We start from the raw sequence: 15,082 nt of genomic DNA on the forward strand, positions 1-15,082 counted from the left end.
TATTCTCACCAAGTTTTCCTCCCCACATCGACAGGTATGCACCACCTCGAAGAGAACTATGCCAACTGCACATGGCATGCCAACTTTAGGAATTTCCTCTTCTTTAAAAAAGTCATGTCAGTAAGGCTTTTAGAGCTGTTTCCCCCGACCTTGGTACTGAAGGATTCGTGTTTTAGGATGGCGGCATGTGCTGCCCTTCTCACTCGCACTGATATGTAGTGACCGGTCCGCTCACCCTGCTGACAGTCTCAGGCAGCAGGGTAGGAGTAGAACCTAAAGAAAACTGTGAAGATGACCAAATGCCCACCATGGCCGGGGACAACTGCTGCTTATTCACTCCAGCAGGCGGGGCTCACTTTACACAACCAACCTCATAAACTGAAAAGTGTCACTGTCAGTAAAACGTCTGTGGGTACTTTATCCTCACCGGGTTTTAAAGCAAGGCAAACTAGATAAATGATAAATTCCAAATCTGTCTACAAGAAGAAACGTCAGAAAAATCAAGCCATGGTATTTTTTGAAAATGTGCCTACATTTCCTTTTTTTTTTTTTTTTTTTAAACACAGGATTTCAAAGCAAAGGTTTTAAAGACCTCTAAATGTACAAAGGGACAAGAACCAAACTGGATTTTCAAAATGGAGGGATTTTTATAAACACATAAGTTGAAAGTGTTATGCAACCCAAGAGGCTGAAGTAAACAGCAGTGTGAGGCAGGGCCCCGGTTCCTATGATCCAGCAAGCAGATGCTGCAAGAAATACAAATCTTACTCATCTTCAGAACTCAAAGCCTCATACTCAGCCAAACAACTCTAAGAAAATAATACATGTCCTTCATCCCATCCCAGCAGAAATGCATGACAGAAATGAAGCCTGCTGAATGGCTACCAAGAATCCCGTCTTTTATTTCAGGTCTCCTAATACATACAAAGTATTAGCCTTTTCCCCTTTGTTAGAGATGGCAAGGGGGGAAAGTTGGCTGTCAATCAACAGTACCCACCCTGGGGGCTCCTTTTCAGCCCAGCGTGAGGGGGAGAAGGAACCTGGCACCTGCTTACTTCACAAACTCACCAATTAGGATGTACAGCAAGCCAGAGGTAGGGCAGAACCCCTCAGGATAGAAATGAGCTGGTTTCTATGATTAACCAGTATAGAACTGGATGTAAAGAAGGCTCAGCAGAGTACAGAGTGAGCTCCAAAGCAAGGGACACTGACAATGATGGAAGAGAGGCTCATCAAACACACTATGTCACTGTCTCCATCTAGACACAGCCCTTCCCCTCACAGAAATTACTAAGCAGGCCATGCCTGGATTTCTTAACCAGGCCTCAACCTCTTAAGTGCAGGCATGTGATACCATGCTCACTAAATAACGACTCTTAAAGGAAACAGATGATGGCATTGTCTGGCATCAATAGGAGGGAGGAGAAGCCGTTGGTCCTATGAAGGTTCATTTCCCCAGTGTAGGGGAATACCAGGGTGTTGAGGTGGGAGTGAATGGGTAGGAGGGGGAGCATTCTCATAGAAGGAGGGGGAGGGGGTATAGGAGAGGGGTAAACCAGGAAAGGGGATAACATCTGAGATGTAAACACATAAACTATCCAATAAAAAAAAGGCAAAAGAAGAAAAAACATTCTTTCCAAAGAATGTCACAATTGAGAGTGAAGTTACTTAACAAGATGTGAATAAAACTTGTGTTGCTGTAGTAGCTCTTTTCTTCAAGCAGGATATACAATACCTGTAACATTGAGACATTCTTCCTCGTCCCTGTGAATCTTATGGGTTCCCGAATCCTTGAATCTTAGTACAGTATAATTAAAGACTGGAAATTGGGGTGTAAGACATTCGAGAGGCCAGCAGTTTAGACTGAAGATATTTCATTATAATAATTCATCTAGGGGACAATTATTCTGATATAATGTAAGCAATGTGTTAGAAATTAACTTAGAAGATCAAAGAATATTAGAGATGTTGCCAGCACCCCAAATTGTGCTTGTTGCTGGTCTCTGGGAAAACATCTGAAAGTAATCAGAAACTATAAGGCATATAGAGTCAATAATGGGAAATTTCCAACATCTTAAAGCAGCTTATTCTTAATAAATTTAACAAAAAAATAGAAGTTTGAAACAGAACACTGGCCAAGTGGTGGTGGCACACTTTAATTCTAGAACTCAGGGGGCAGAGGCAGAGGCAGGTGGATCCCTGAGTTCCAGGTCAGCCTGGTCTATAGAGTGAGTTTCAGGACAGCCAAGGCTACACAGAGAAACCCCGTCTTGAAAACCCAGAAAAATAAAAGAGAAGAAAAGTGAAGAAGTAGACAATAAATTATATGCTTGTATATAATATTTGAGTTCATATTTAGATAAAGAATTTTCTTTATTAAAAAACAAATGAACAAACAAATCACTCATTGTTACCCTAGTAGAACTCTTCAAAATAACCACCTTACATTTAAAACAAAGCCATTTGCATACTTAATTAGCAGTAATCTCAAAAGAAAAAAAGCAGTTTTCATGCACAAATGAGCCCGCAACCTCAAGACAGATAATCATGTTGAAATTCACTTCATTCCAATAGTTAAATGGTTTTTATAGAGGTTTGGGATAACTGATGGACTTCAAGAGAGCTAAATTAGTTCATTCAGCAACAGGATCTGGCATCGTAATTACAGGAAACCCCTCTGCTTTAGTTTTGTTCTCCTAGCATATCTTTGCCTTTCGATATATTAGACAGACACAATTATACAATGTGTGACTCCCGATATACAGTGGGATAAATTACATACAATGTAATCCATAAAGAAGGGTAGGATAATTTGACTTGACAGCCAGAACCATTGTCATAGAGGGAACTTAAAGCAGATTATTTATGTTTCTTTGATCTACTTCTATTTTACTCCTAAAATCAAAAGTCATCTCACTTAACATTTCTGTGCACCAGAAGACAGCATGGGATGCTCTGGAGCTGGAGTTCCAGGCTTGCTGTGAGCTGTGAGCCATGCATGCTGGGAATGGAACTCCTATCCTTTGGCCAAGAACAGTGTCTGTTCTTAACTGCTCCTATTTCTCCAGCCCCTCTCAGTGCTTTTGTACGTAGCATTTTTATCGTTTAGTTTTGATGTGACTAAATGTGATTTCTAAAAGAACTTTCCTAACACAACCTGCAAGGAATCATTACGTACTGCCTTTCAAGCACTTATAAATTGGGTGTTACTGACAGCATCTTAAGTTTCCTGAGGCCTTTCACAAGCTCCCGGTAGAAGATTCAGTTAGGCTTTCTTCTTACTCTACCTGTCTTTTGCCCGTTCTAGTGACTATTGATTCTTCCAGAAGATACCAGGTGAAGAAATTTAGAACCCATCAATTCCAATATCTACAATGCACTAATCAATCATGAGGGCACTGAACCCCTTTTCTGGATTACTTTCTTTTGGCAACAGTCTCCTTAGTTTGTACTGTGTAACTCATATTTCCTACAGGACAGACATTTACAAATAACTTCAAAAACTAACTTAAACATTTCCAAATATAACCCAGTGTAAAAATGAGTGGACATATTCTTATTAAAAACCTCTGCCCAAGGGCATCACATTTTTGTGAAATAGCTAGAGTTTATTAGTAATTCACACAGTTTCCTATCATTACTAGAAATGACTGAAAGCTAGGAGTATAAAATTTTTATTGACTCAATTAGAATCATATACTCATTTGGCCAGTCAGAATATCAAAAAATATCCCCAGTAACTACTGTGAACAAAAAGTGAGCAGGATAATATATTATTTTGAAAATATTTTAATATTTGCCATTTTGTTTCCTATACTATTATTAATATATACATTGACTTAGTAATAAATATATTACCATTACACAGAATGCAGTTACCTTCAGTATTCATCACTGGTTGACATTAATGCTGCTATTACCTTAAGAAAGAGATAAATAGGTATCGTGTCCAAATCCCAAACTAATGCTAAGGAGGTTATCATTAACAAAACTGTAAGATCAACATGTCGGGAGGTACCCTTTTAAACGCAGTTCTTGTAGACATAGTGAAGACCCTTTTCTCAGTCCTGACATTCCATGTAATGGCTTTAAAGAAAAACACATACAAATCCATGATTTCTTTTTTGCATAGGGAATTAACTAGTTTGTACTTTAAAATGCAGCAGTCTTTCAGTGAAATATCTTCATGGCATAGTGCTTGTCTGTATGAATTCAGAACTTTGGAGCAATAAAAGTGCTCTGCATAAGTTTATAAAATGCGGTGTGGGTCAAGCATGGCTGTGGTTCTAAAATACTATGTACATAGTCTCTGCCTACAGGAGGGGGCGGCTCGCTGTAGTGCGACACAGTGTACAGATGTGGAGCACAGTGTTGAGTACAATTCCCTTTACTTTTCCTCAGATTGGTGCATAAGTGGCTAATGACTCATGAGACAACATGTCCCTTTCTACTTGCTGCACAGAAAGCAGAAGAGAGAGGTGGGGACAGATGAAAGAAGGTAGAGTACGAATGGTAAATCAGCACAGATGCTTGGAACAGTGCACCTTCTAAGACAGACTGCAATACTCACACTATTTCATAAAGTGCCATGTTACATAAAACCAAGAGACATGTACCTTAACTCCCACAATAACCATTAAAACAAACTGTCAGGAAAGAGCAGTGCAAAATTAAAAACAAACATAGCTTAGCATGCGTCTCAGATGGGCCCCAGGTGCAAAGCATAGGACCCTAAATTCTTAAATATTTTTTTTTTTACTTTTTAGAAAAAGATTAATAATAGCAGGTTATCAGCATATATGACCATAAAATAAAAACAATAAGTTAAATTCTCTTTTAAGAAACAAGTCACACATAAAATTCATTATATCTTTTTGGAAAACAGACCTTTTTCTCTAGTAAATCACTACCCAAAAGGTGCAAGTCTCTTAAAAACCTTCCTTGTCCACCAGGCATGGCGAAATTTTCAAGTCTTCTTGGCAGACATGTGAAAATCTGTGACTTATCTAACTAGTCACCAAAGTTACAGAAACCTTTGCTGTTTCAAGAAGAATCTTGAGCTGGCATCATGTTAGTCTGCTAAAAAGTATCTATCACGTGTCCTCTATTCACAGTAATGCTGTCTGTCCAGTGCTTTTGGACAAGGATAACCAAGTAGAGTTCCCCAAGAAATATTCATTACGAGGCAGAGTCCAATGAGAACAATGGGACACATCTTTTAAAGCACAGAACATACCTCAGGCACATGCTGAGGGAGCTGAGGTGCAAGGGTCAGCGAGGACAGCCTACCATTCCTGCAGCACTCAGTCTGAGAACTGGAAGAGGGTGTCTGGGTTGCTGCCTTCGGTGGGGTTGCTTGGCTGCAGTGTCTTGGTAGGCGTTGTCTTGCCATGGGAATGGGAGGAGGAGGAGCGGGAGCTCTCACTGGAGCTGCTGCGAGTCTCTGTGCTGGTGCTGGTCCTCTTCATTTTCCTCCTCTTAGCCAAAGGGGCCTTATCGACATTCTGAAGGCAGAACCCTTCTCTCTTATATTTGTTAAAGGCCTGCAGAGAAAAGGGTGGGGTGGGACATGAGAATTACAGCACTAAAGGGCCTGGGGCTGATTCTCTAGCCTCTACCTCCCGGGTGCTGAGGTTGCGGGTGTGAGCTGCCACACTCAGCTCTCTCCTGAATTTCTGCCATGTCGGATTTTCGCCTCACACCACATGCCCCTGAGAAGAACTGGATTCCTGAAGCCATTCTCTCCATTCCCTCACACTGCACATATCAGATCCTCCTCTGAGGCTGGAGAAAGGTTAATTGTCCTCCTTCCCCAGGATAATCCCTTCACATTCTTGATTCCTCTTTCAACTCATCTTGTACTAATTCTGTGAACTCATTTGCATCTGCCTGGGACAACATCACATCCTTCCTTCTCTGCTGGCCACTAATGGGCTAAACAGTGAACTTTCACCCAGGCCTTAATTCCTAATGCTCTGTTGTATACTTTTCCTAAGAAACGACCTTTCATTTGAGAGGGTTCTTACACACGTTTGAATTTCAAACATTCAAATATCAGATTACTGTGTCCCTCCAGAAACTCATCCTAAACAGCTAGTGTTCTCTAAGTTAGAAGTAACTCTGACCCACCATGTGTTTTCTGCTCATAACATGAAGTGGTTTATAAAAACACACCTAAAATTTAAAGCACACAATTGTTTTAAATGTATTGATGGAGACTGTCTCCAAAGCTACCCAATAAGAACATGTGATCAGGAGCCTTTTGAAACCACACTTGCACACAGAACAGGGCCTTACATGGAAGGTTGCTTTCACACAGGTGTGTACAGCTGCTCCTGAAGATCCCAGAATGTCTGGAGTCATCAGAGGATTGGAGGACAGCTGACTGCCATCCTGAAGCCATTCATTGTACCTCAAGCCAGACATTTTCAGCCTTTTATTTGGATCAACTGTAAGAAGTCCTGCAGGAAGAAGTCATTTAAATTTTATAACTTTCCATTTTAAACATAGTTTAACAATCAGCCTCAGATCCATGAAGGTCAATTATGTTCTTGCGACATGATTGCTTCAATAAGCTGTTACCGCCTACAAATGTATTTTCTTTTATACCTAAATCTGCTTGAGGACACTGGATCTTAAGAAAGGGTCACAAGAGTCTATTTCTATGAGGCTGTATGCAAACCAACTGGCTTTTCAAGCAGGAGAAAATAACCAGTCCTCAAAAAGACTCCACTGGTGCCTTGGTATGTTCCAGATAAGCCAACACTAGCCATCTTCAAGGATAGGGATGTGGTAATGCATTAAAGACTTGGGGGCAGACACTTAAAGAGAGGTGGGAGACATGGAGACAGAGACAGGACAGCTGTTCTGACCTGAGAGGACCAGTACAGCAGCAAAGTGCACAACTCTTTTAAACATAGGAGATATGCTTAGCCTACAGAGCTTTAGGAAATGAGGCCCATGTGATGAGAAGGAGCTAGACGAGGGCCATGGGTGAAGACACAGCGTCCTCTTCAAGAATTCCACCACAGCAGAGCGTGATGAAACAGGCAGGCCAGCCAGGACATGCAAGGCTGGTCTTGAAGGGCAGGCGAAGGAGTCAGATGCAGGCTAAGAGAGATTCTTCAAAGGATGTTCCCTGAGAAAAGGTATGATGACCCTTGGCACAGGGTTGACAGGAAAGTCATGTAGGCAGAAAGGAGGGAGATAGGCAGTCAGGGTGACACCAAGGCTTCTGTTTCTGTGGTTGGTCTGGCCTTGGGGTAGTGCCACCATTCAAAAGAAAAGAGAAAGAAGTACAACATGCTGGGGAGAAGCACAGAAGAAAGTGATTTGCTTTGGGTCTGTAGGGAGATGCCCACAGGAGCCATGGTAGTTTGTGCTGCAAATAGGGATGAGATCATAAGGGAGAATTCCAGAAGAAAGGAAGACGGGCCACCTGGAGGACTTGGAGAATCCTCCTGGATTTCTGGAACAAGAAGCAAACACAGACTTGTGTACTGGGCGTGGTCAGATCTCTCGAGTGCCTTACCTTGAATCAAGTCTTTAGCCTCTTGGGATACATTTTTCCATGCTTCCCCTTCAAAGGAGAAATCTCCCTTTTTAATTTTCTTCATGATTTCCACTGCACTGGTACATGTTAAACTTCTGTCATGGGACTGGAACGGTACCTGCCCTGACAGCATTGTATACTGCCGCGGAAAAAGGAAGTAAAAAGTCAGAATGACTGCAGACAGCACGGTCAAGCCATGCCAGTGAGCAGGCACTAACCCCATGAGCATAATGTATCCACCACTACGGTAAGCATCACTGGATTTAAGACGAATGTCTATCATCAGAGTAACTAACACATTTCGAAGACTTGCAAAATGTTGTAGCATGGCCTTTATGACATCACAATTGAAAATTACTTTTGTAACTACAGCAGCCCCCATCATGGAGGATGAGACCTCACAAGTTTTGTTTAACAGTTAGTCATCAAGTTCTACAACTTTCTATCTTCAATTGCAAACAGTATAGCAAAATCAAAGATATAACTATACACACGTGACTATACACATAAAGTCTGTTTCAACATATGTCCTACATCTGTATGTACATACTGACAAACAGCATGCACACAGGGGAACCATAAAAGTAAATGCAGAAAAATAGTAGACACCCAGAGTGGTATTCTCTTATATTCTCCTGTTTAAAAAAAAACAGCAAAAACTTAGAACAAAGGAAAACATAAGATGAAGAGTAAACCGCTGGAGGAAATGTTGTAATGGACTCGGGTGCTAATCCGTAGGCTGCTCTAGGTCCTGAACATTGTTTATAAATACTGTTGTGGATGGAAGGTTTGGTCTCCCCTAAATGTAGATGTGAATACCCAATGCTTCCCAAGCATTTAGAGAAAAGGCTTTCCTGGAGGTACTGATGCTGAAAGGAAGTTTTGAGCAAAGGCACTGATCCAGTTAGTACCCTTAAAAGATGGACACTAGAGTCCTGTCTATTCAAGCACATGTCACAGAAAGGCTGAGTAAGGAGAGAGCATCTGTCCTCAGAGGGAGGGTCTACACCAGACGCCAATCTTAACACTATGACCTCACCCTCTCCAGCCTCCAAAACAAGGAGAAAACGAGCTTCTGCCATTTCACTTGGTTTGCAGGGTTATGAGCAGCCCAAGCAGACTTATATGCTGTACAAGTCCTACTTTAATTAAGGTCCTGTGCCTTTCAAACAGGAACTGAACATTCTTGATGTATACTAAATTATAATCAAACCACAGAGTATCTATTTCCTTGGAGTAATTTATTTGATTCAATAAAGGTAATATAATTTACTTTTACTTTAAAACATTCCCATTTATTAAATGCAAGATGAAAGAGGGGCATCTAATTCCAAAGTAAAACAAAGAGCTCCAAGTAAATGTTGTGCTTGGTGTGCTCACTGCAGGGTAAGTTAGGACTAGATCTCTGCCACATTCGCTTTATGGGGAAACTGGCAGAACTCCTTTTTAATCATTTGATGCAGTTGCTGATTTTGCTCATTTTCTTATGTAACTGTTTTCTCATGTGTCTACAAAAGACGAGGCTTTAACAAACCACAATCTGACAGTGTCATTCCTAAAAAGTAAGCAGTGATATTTTGTAGTATTCAATATCCAATGAATGCTCATATTTTGTAAACAAATGTTGTATTATGTAGACTAAGTATATATTGTAATTATAGGTATATGAATTAATTATATTTGGAATGAGAATTTAACAATTTAGTTTTTTATGGAATTAGGATTCAGATAATAACAAATTCTGTACCTTAAGGGTTTCTAATGCAATGATCTGCACTTTGCTTTGTTTATTTGTAGAGGCAGGATTTCACACTGTAGCCTAGTGGCTGGCCTGGAACTTGAAACTGCTACTTGAGTGATGGAATTATGGGTATGAGCCACCAAGCCTGGCCTCATGACATCTTTTTTCTTATAAATTATCTACTGAAAAAAAACTAGTACTCTGTACAATACAGTGTATACTGTACAAAAACAGTGTCTGCCATCTGTGACTGTGACTGTGCTCTATGACATCATTAACCTTATTTTTATCCTGTTTTTCTTAAACATTTAACCATTAAATCTAACAGACAGGGTGGTTTCTATCCTTGCCTTTCCAATGGATTGTTTTCATATATATATATATATATATATATATATGTATGTATATATATATATATACACATACATGAAATAATATATGTATGTGTAAGAAATAATTAGGATATACTTAAGGGCTTGACTACCTTTATTTGGATGTCTGAAACTCTTTGAAAGCCTTAAAAGAGCTTGATGGTCACAATGGGCCTAAATGTAAAGTATAGATGTATATCGCTTCTCAGCCTTTTGGCTAAGATCAAGTGTAAAGTATAAATGTATAATGAAAAAGAAAATACAAAAAATGAAGGGCTCATTTGTATTTACATGTTTTTAGGATACTACTAATAAAAATATCAATTTAAGTCCTTAGAGCTCTCTAACATACAGAAGTTGCTTATTTACTTTTATTTAAGATTCTTATCCCTAAATATGTCTGTTTAGTCTGGAAGTGAGAAATGGTGACTCAAAGTGCCCAGATGAAAGCCATATAAGACTTAAAGCTAAGAGACAACCTGCAGCGGCAAATGGCTAGCCACGGGGAAAACACACCCGACTAGGAAAGACCCAGATGGGATACAGATGGCAATGTGAAAATAAGATGTGGCTCTGGAGGAGGGCTACCAGAGCATTTCTGTAACCCTGAGTTGAGGGCAGGGGCAGTGGCAACGTGACATTAGAGCCAGATGCCACAAAGACCATACTGACATATCTTACCACATGGAAATTCAAAAGCAAAAACACTTCTTAAACTCTAAAAATAAAATCAAGCCACGGAAACATTTTCAATTATTGATAAACACAAAGGTTAACAATCTTTATTAGAGCTTTATCTGTAAGAAAAGCTACCTAGAGGAAAATAGGCAAACTCATAAACGACAAGCCATAAAACAAAAATATAAATGTCTGTATGTATGAAAGAAGCTCAGACTGTATACTCAAAGAAATGCCGACAAAGGTTAAGAACAGTGGTGTATGCTTGAAGGTTCTAACTGGTAACATCCGGTGCGCTCACATACAGTTGCTGATGCGTACCAACCCTGACACAACCAAGTCTAGGCCTCTATGCTAAATAAAAACAAGCACACCTTCCTGGGAATTCTGAGGAAACTCTAAGACAAATGCAACTGTGTATATGAAAAAGATTCATCCTTACAATTAGTGAAAAAAAGGGGGAGCAGATGCTAACTGCTCATTACCAAAAGAATGGTTCCGTGACTGCTGGAGACTCAAACCACAGGTGTAACATAACCTGTGGATTTAATGGTTAAATGTTAGAGAGAAACAGGATAAAAATCAGGCTAATGATGCCACGGAGCACAGTCACAGTCACAGATGGTGGGCACTGCTATTGTAGAGAATAGTCACCGGTTAGAAACAAGCAGGCAAGCAAACAAACCGCCCTACATACATATGCTGTATAGACCATTTCCATGCAGTGAGGAGAGGGGGGGAGAAGCTCCCACAGCATCGTGGTAAGACGTGATCTTCAGTTCAGTTCTCTGCAGTGTCTGCACGCTCCTCCCTAACCTGTGGCATTACAAGAGTATACGGAGACCAAGTAAAGCTATTCTGAGGTGAACACATTGGAGGTTTCTCTAGCTTCACGTCACGCAGGCTTTGTGAAAAGCATGGTCTCCATATTACCATGCGTTCTATTTGTATATCTAGTTGTATCTATTAAATGTGTCAACTTATCCAAAACAATTTTGTTTACTTGCACTGTTAGTGTGCAATTTCAGAGAGTACGTGCTTTTTTATTAAGGAGCCAGTATTTTTGTATTGTCTAACACAGTATATGCCTTTATCTAAACACAACACTAGCTTCTTTCAAAATGACGATGTATACTTTAAACAAACCACTGCAACTTAAATCTTCCTAAATAACTGAAGTCTACATTCTTTCTAGGATTGTAGGATCTCAGAAGCAGAAATATACGTTAGTGGGGCCGCTGCTGCGTATGCAGAAAGCAGACCAGCACGCAGAGTTCTTCTATGAACGTAAGAAAAACAGCAATGAGGGCTAAGCGCCAAGGCACAAAGAGCAGACCAGGCTTCATGACTGGTGGGGCGAACTCACCAGGATGACACCCAAGCTCCACAGGTCGCAGGACTCATCGTAGCCATTGTGCGTCAAGAGCTCCGGTGCTGCGTAGTGAAGCGTGAAGCATGGGGTCTTGAGGGGCTGATTGTCAGGCGGCTTGAGGCGTGCAAACCCAAAGTCAATCACTTTAATCTCCAAATTGTCGTTTTCATCAGTGAACAATAAATTCTGCAGGGTTCAATACTCTGGTTAGATTCTCATGGAAATGACGGGAGATCTGCTGATCTCTCTATGGAACACTGTCTGTGTATTTACAGCCTCACGGGACAATCTGGGGGCTGGGTGTCAGCACACCACTAACCTCTTCCTTATACTGTTTTTGTCACTTCAGTTTTTACAGTGTCATATTAAATGCATCCAAGCCAGCCCTTGTCTCCACTTTCTCCTCTGTCTGAGTCTGTTTTCCAATTCCTCTAGCATCTCCCTTACGCTTGCCTGATGCCTGTATACTACACACTCCATTTAGAGATAGATGTTGCCCTAACCATCCCACCACACTGACGTTCCAGTTTCCCCTATTTTCTCCCATCATGCTTCAGTTTTCCTTTAGGGCACTTATCATCTCTCTATTTTCAGCTGTTCTTGTCTCCATCAGGCAATAATGATTAAGGGCAGGGACCTTGTGTCCACTTCATTTATGATGCTGTCCCTGGGGCTTGGCACAGGTAAATACAGGTAAAATTCATTTTATTAGACTGTCATTTTAAAACAGTCTGCAGGGTTGTGGCAGCCCCATGCTGAAGAAACATTCAACACCATTTTTCCCACAGGATGTGCTTACTCTGTCTGTCAGACTTGGGTACTTTCCACAACAAGCTTTTCCATTACTATTACATTTATGTGGTGACCTGTGATCAGTAATCTTTAATAATTAGAGATTAGATTTATTTACTTTTGTTTTATGTATATGAATGTTTTGCCTGCATGAGTGTCTGTGCCTGGTGCCTTTGGAAGCCAGAAGAGGTTGGATCCTCTGAAGCTACTTAAAGAAGGCTGTGAACCACTGTGGTTGCTGGGTATTGAACCTGGGTCATCTGGAAGAGCAACGACTGCTCTTCACCAGCCAGCCCCAGTGACTAGTAATCTGTGCTATTGCTATTACTATTGCCACTGCTTTGGGTATCATATATGAATTGCATATATGATACTGAATTAACCAATAAACATATGTGTTGACACTATCACTGGACAGATGTCTCCCATCTCTTTCCTTTCCTCAGGCCAATCTAATCCCTGGGATACAATATTGAAATTAGGTCAATCAATAGCCCTATAAGGGGGCCAAAAGAAAGGAAGCATCATATATCCTGAGGTGAGAATTTTGATTTCTTTAAGAAACACAGGTAAGAATATGGTTTTGTTGTAATCCTAGGTGTGGGATGTGGGGCTGCTTCAGGCTGCCCACAGCAGCTGACTGTGATTTGCCTCGTGCTCTAGCAGAGATGTTACTTTGCCAGCTGCAGGTAGTTTCTGCGGTTGTGGGATGTTTGGAGTTCTGGACTTCTTACAGACTTTATAAATGCTACAGCCCCAGGAGGTGGCTGTGGGTTGTTAGTTGGTTGTGGTTTGTTTAGTAGTTGTGTAAAAAGAAGAAACAACAAGAAGAAATTAGCTATCCTGACTCTGCACGTACTTTCTGTTGAGACAGTGTCTCACTAAGATGCAACCTTGGCTGACCTGAAACTCAATATGTAGACCAGGCTGCTCTCAAACTCAGAGATCTGCCTCCTGAATGGTGGGATTCAATGTGTGTCCCCAGAAAAGAAGGTTTTACAGCAGCCCAGAGACCATCACAAAAATCTACAACTGGTGACAACACAGAGAACACTGAACTGGGCAGGGCTCATCTTCAATAGATAGATAGTTCTACAATACAACTCTACGTTTCAGGCTCAGGGAACATCACAAAACGGGAGTGGGTGACTATTAAGAGCCAGAGGGTCAGAATATTTTCTGCCAGACGCTGTTTTCTGTGTGTGACAGGGAGTTGTGTCCATGCAACCTTGACAATCTGGTTGCCTACATAAGACTGGTAAGTGATAGCAACAGTTGGTATTCCAATGTAGACGAGAGAAATCTTACAAAGCCCTACCAGCCTTAGACAAAGAGCTATGGGCAATCGATGGCTGCCCCGCAGGATCAGTCTGCTCCAGGGACAAGCCCCTGATAGAGTATCTGGTCTCAAGCAGTCAGCAGGACTGAGGGGGCAGGGCATGGAGTAGGGAGAAGTAGAAATGACGTATATACAGTACTAAGTCATGAAGTTCTAAAACAAAAAACTTAACGTACAAAAAAAGAGAGAAAGAAAGATGATGAAGTGGGAGGAAAAAGCAAAGAAAGAAAAAAATTGAATAGTTTTCTTACACAGTTGATTTTTTTTTTTTTTAACAACTGAGGTCACTGCTCATGGACGTTTTCTTGGGACATCTCTGTCCTTCAGCAATTATGCTGGAGGCTCTCAGCAGTGCTGGGGTGTGCTACACATCTTACAGAATCACATTCGGCTCTAACTCCACAGGGCCTGTCACAGGTTTGTTCCTTTAAGGCTAATGGAGGAAGTCCTTGGTTGTCTTGGAGGGAGTGTGGAAGTGGGGCATTCCCTTTACACTGCCGACTTTAACCCTCCTCCTACAGAACAGGTAAAACCAGAGCATTCCGCTTACTTCCTGCCTCCTGCCCCAAGGACGCAAGGGAAGTGCAGGACAGCTCCACACGGGGGTGTGCACGGCCCGGAATGGGTCCTTCCATCATTTCAATTTCTGCCTGAAAAGACTCTCACATTCAGAGCCCCTCTTAATCCTTTAGGGGATCAACAGGAAGACTACGAAGCAGTCCTCTAAGAATGTCAGCCAGCTTCTAAATTTGTCTGCTTCTCACCTAAAACTTAAGAGTTGTGTCTATGCAGAAAAAGAATGCCATCTAACTAAACAGTCACAACTAACCTGCTACATAGGAAAGGGATTAACTTTTAGCTTGGAAATAAGATACTCTGCCATTTAAAAGTCAAGGCGAGAGCTATGGTTAGGAAAATGTTAGTTCAAAGGTACATTTTTACGTTCCTGAAACCGAGTTTAAGAATAAAATGTTGGTGGAACAAACAGTATAATCTAACGATTCTGCTTCACTTCAAGCTACAGAAGTATCTTTTGATCAGGAAAGCAAGAAGGCAAATTTAAATTTTGCTGCTAGAGCATGTGCCTCACTCGAGGCTCATGAGATGACAGATGGCCAGTTATCAAAGAATAAAACATGTGAAAATGAGTCCCATACAGTCATGGGGCAGATCTTTCCATTAAAGACTACATGCCTGTTCCCTGTCTATCAAGCAAACATTTAAGTGGTGTGCTTTC

At 41.1% G+C, this 15,082-nt stretch overlaps 1 protein-coding gene across 7 annotated transcripts in view; it reads right to left on the minus strand.

Moving 5' to 3' along the window:
• Nucleotides 1-2,337: 2,337 nt before the first annotated feature.
• Nucleotides 2,338-15,082, minus strand: part of Rps6ka5 (ribosomal protein S6 kinase A5) — a 178,143-nt gene continuing 165,398 nt past the window's right edge. For 6 of the 7 annotated variants that reach the window (XM_006240438.5, XM_017594169.3, XM_063261972.1 and 3 more), the window contains 4 exons: nt 11,709-11,900; nt 7,532-7,691; nt 6,298-6,461; nt 2,355-5,543 (listed from right to left, as the gene is read on the minus strand). In XM_006240438.5, coding sequence (XP_006240500.1) covers nt 5,304-5,543; nt 6,298-6,461; nt 7,532-7,691; nt 11,709-11,900 — 756 coding nt within the window. In that variant the 3' untranslated portion in view covers nt 2,355-5,303. Of the gene's footprint in view, nt 5,544-6,297; nt 6,462-7,531; nt 7,692-11,708; nt 11,901-15,082 lie in introns of all 7 variants that reach the window. The other variant, NM_001395592.1, reaches the window with a different exon arrangement.

Source organism: Rattus norvegicus, chromosome 6 (genome assembly GCF_036323735.1).
Source record: "Rattus norvegicus strain BN/NHsdMcwi chromosome 6, GRCr8, whole genome shotgun sequence".
Taxonomy (NCBI): domain Eukaryota; kingdom Metazoa; phylum Chordata; class Mammalia; order Rodentia; family Muridae; genus Rattus; species Rattus norvegicus.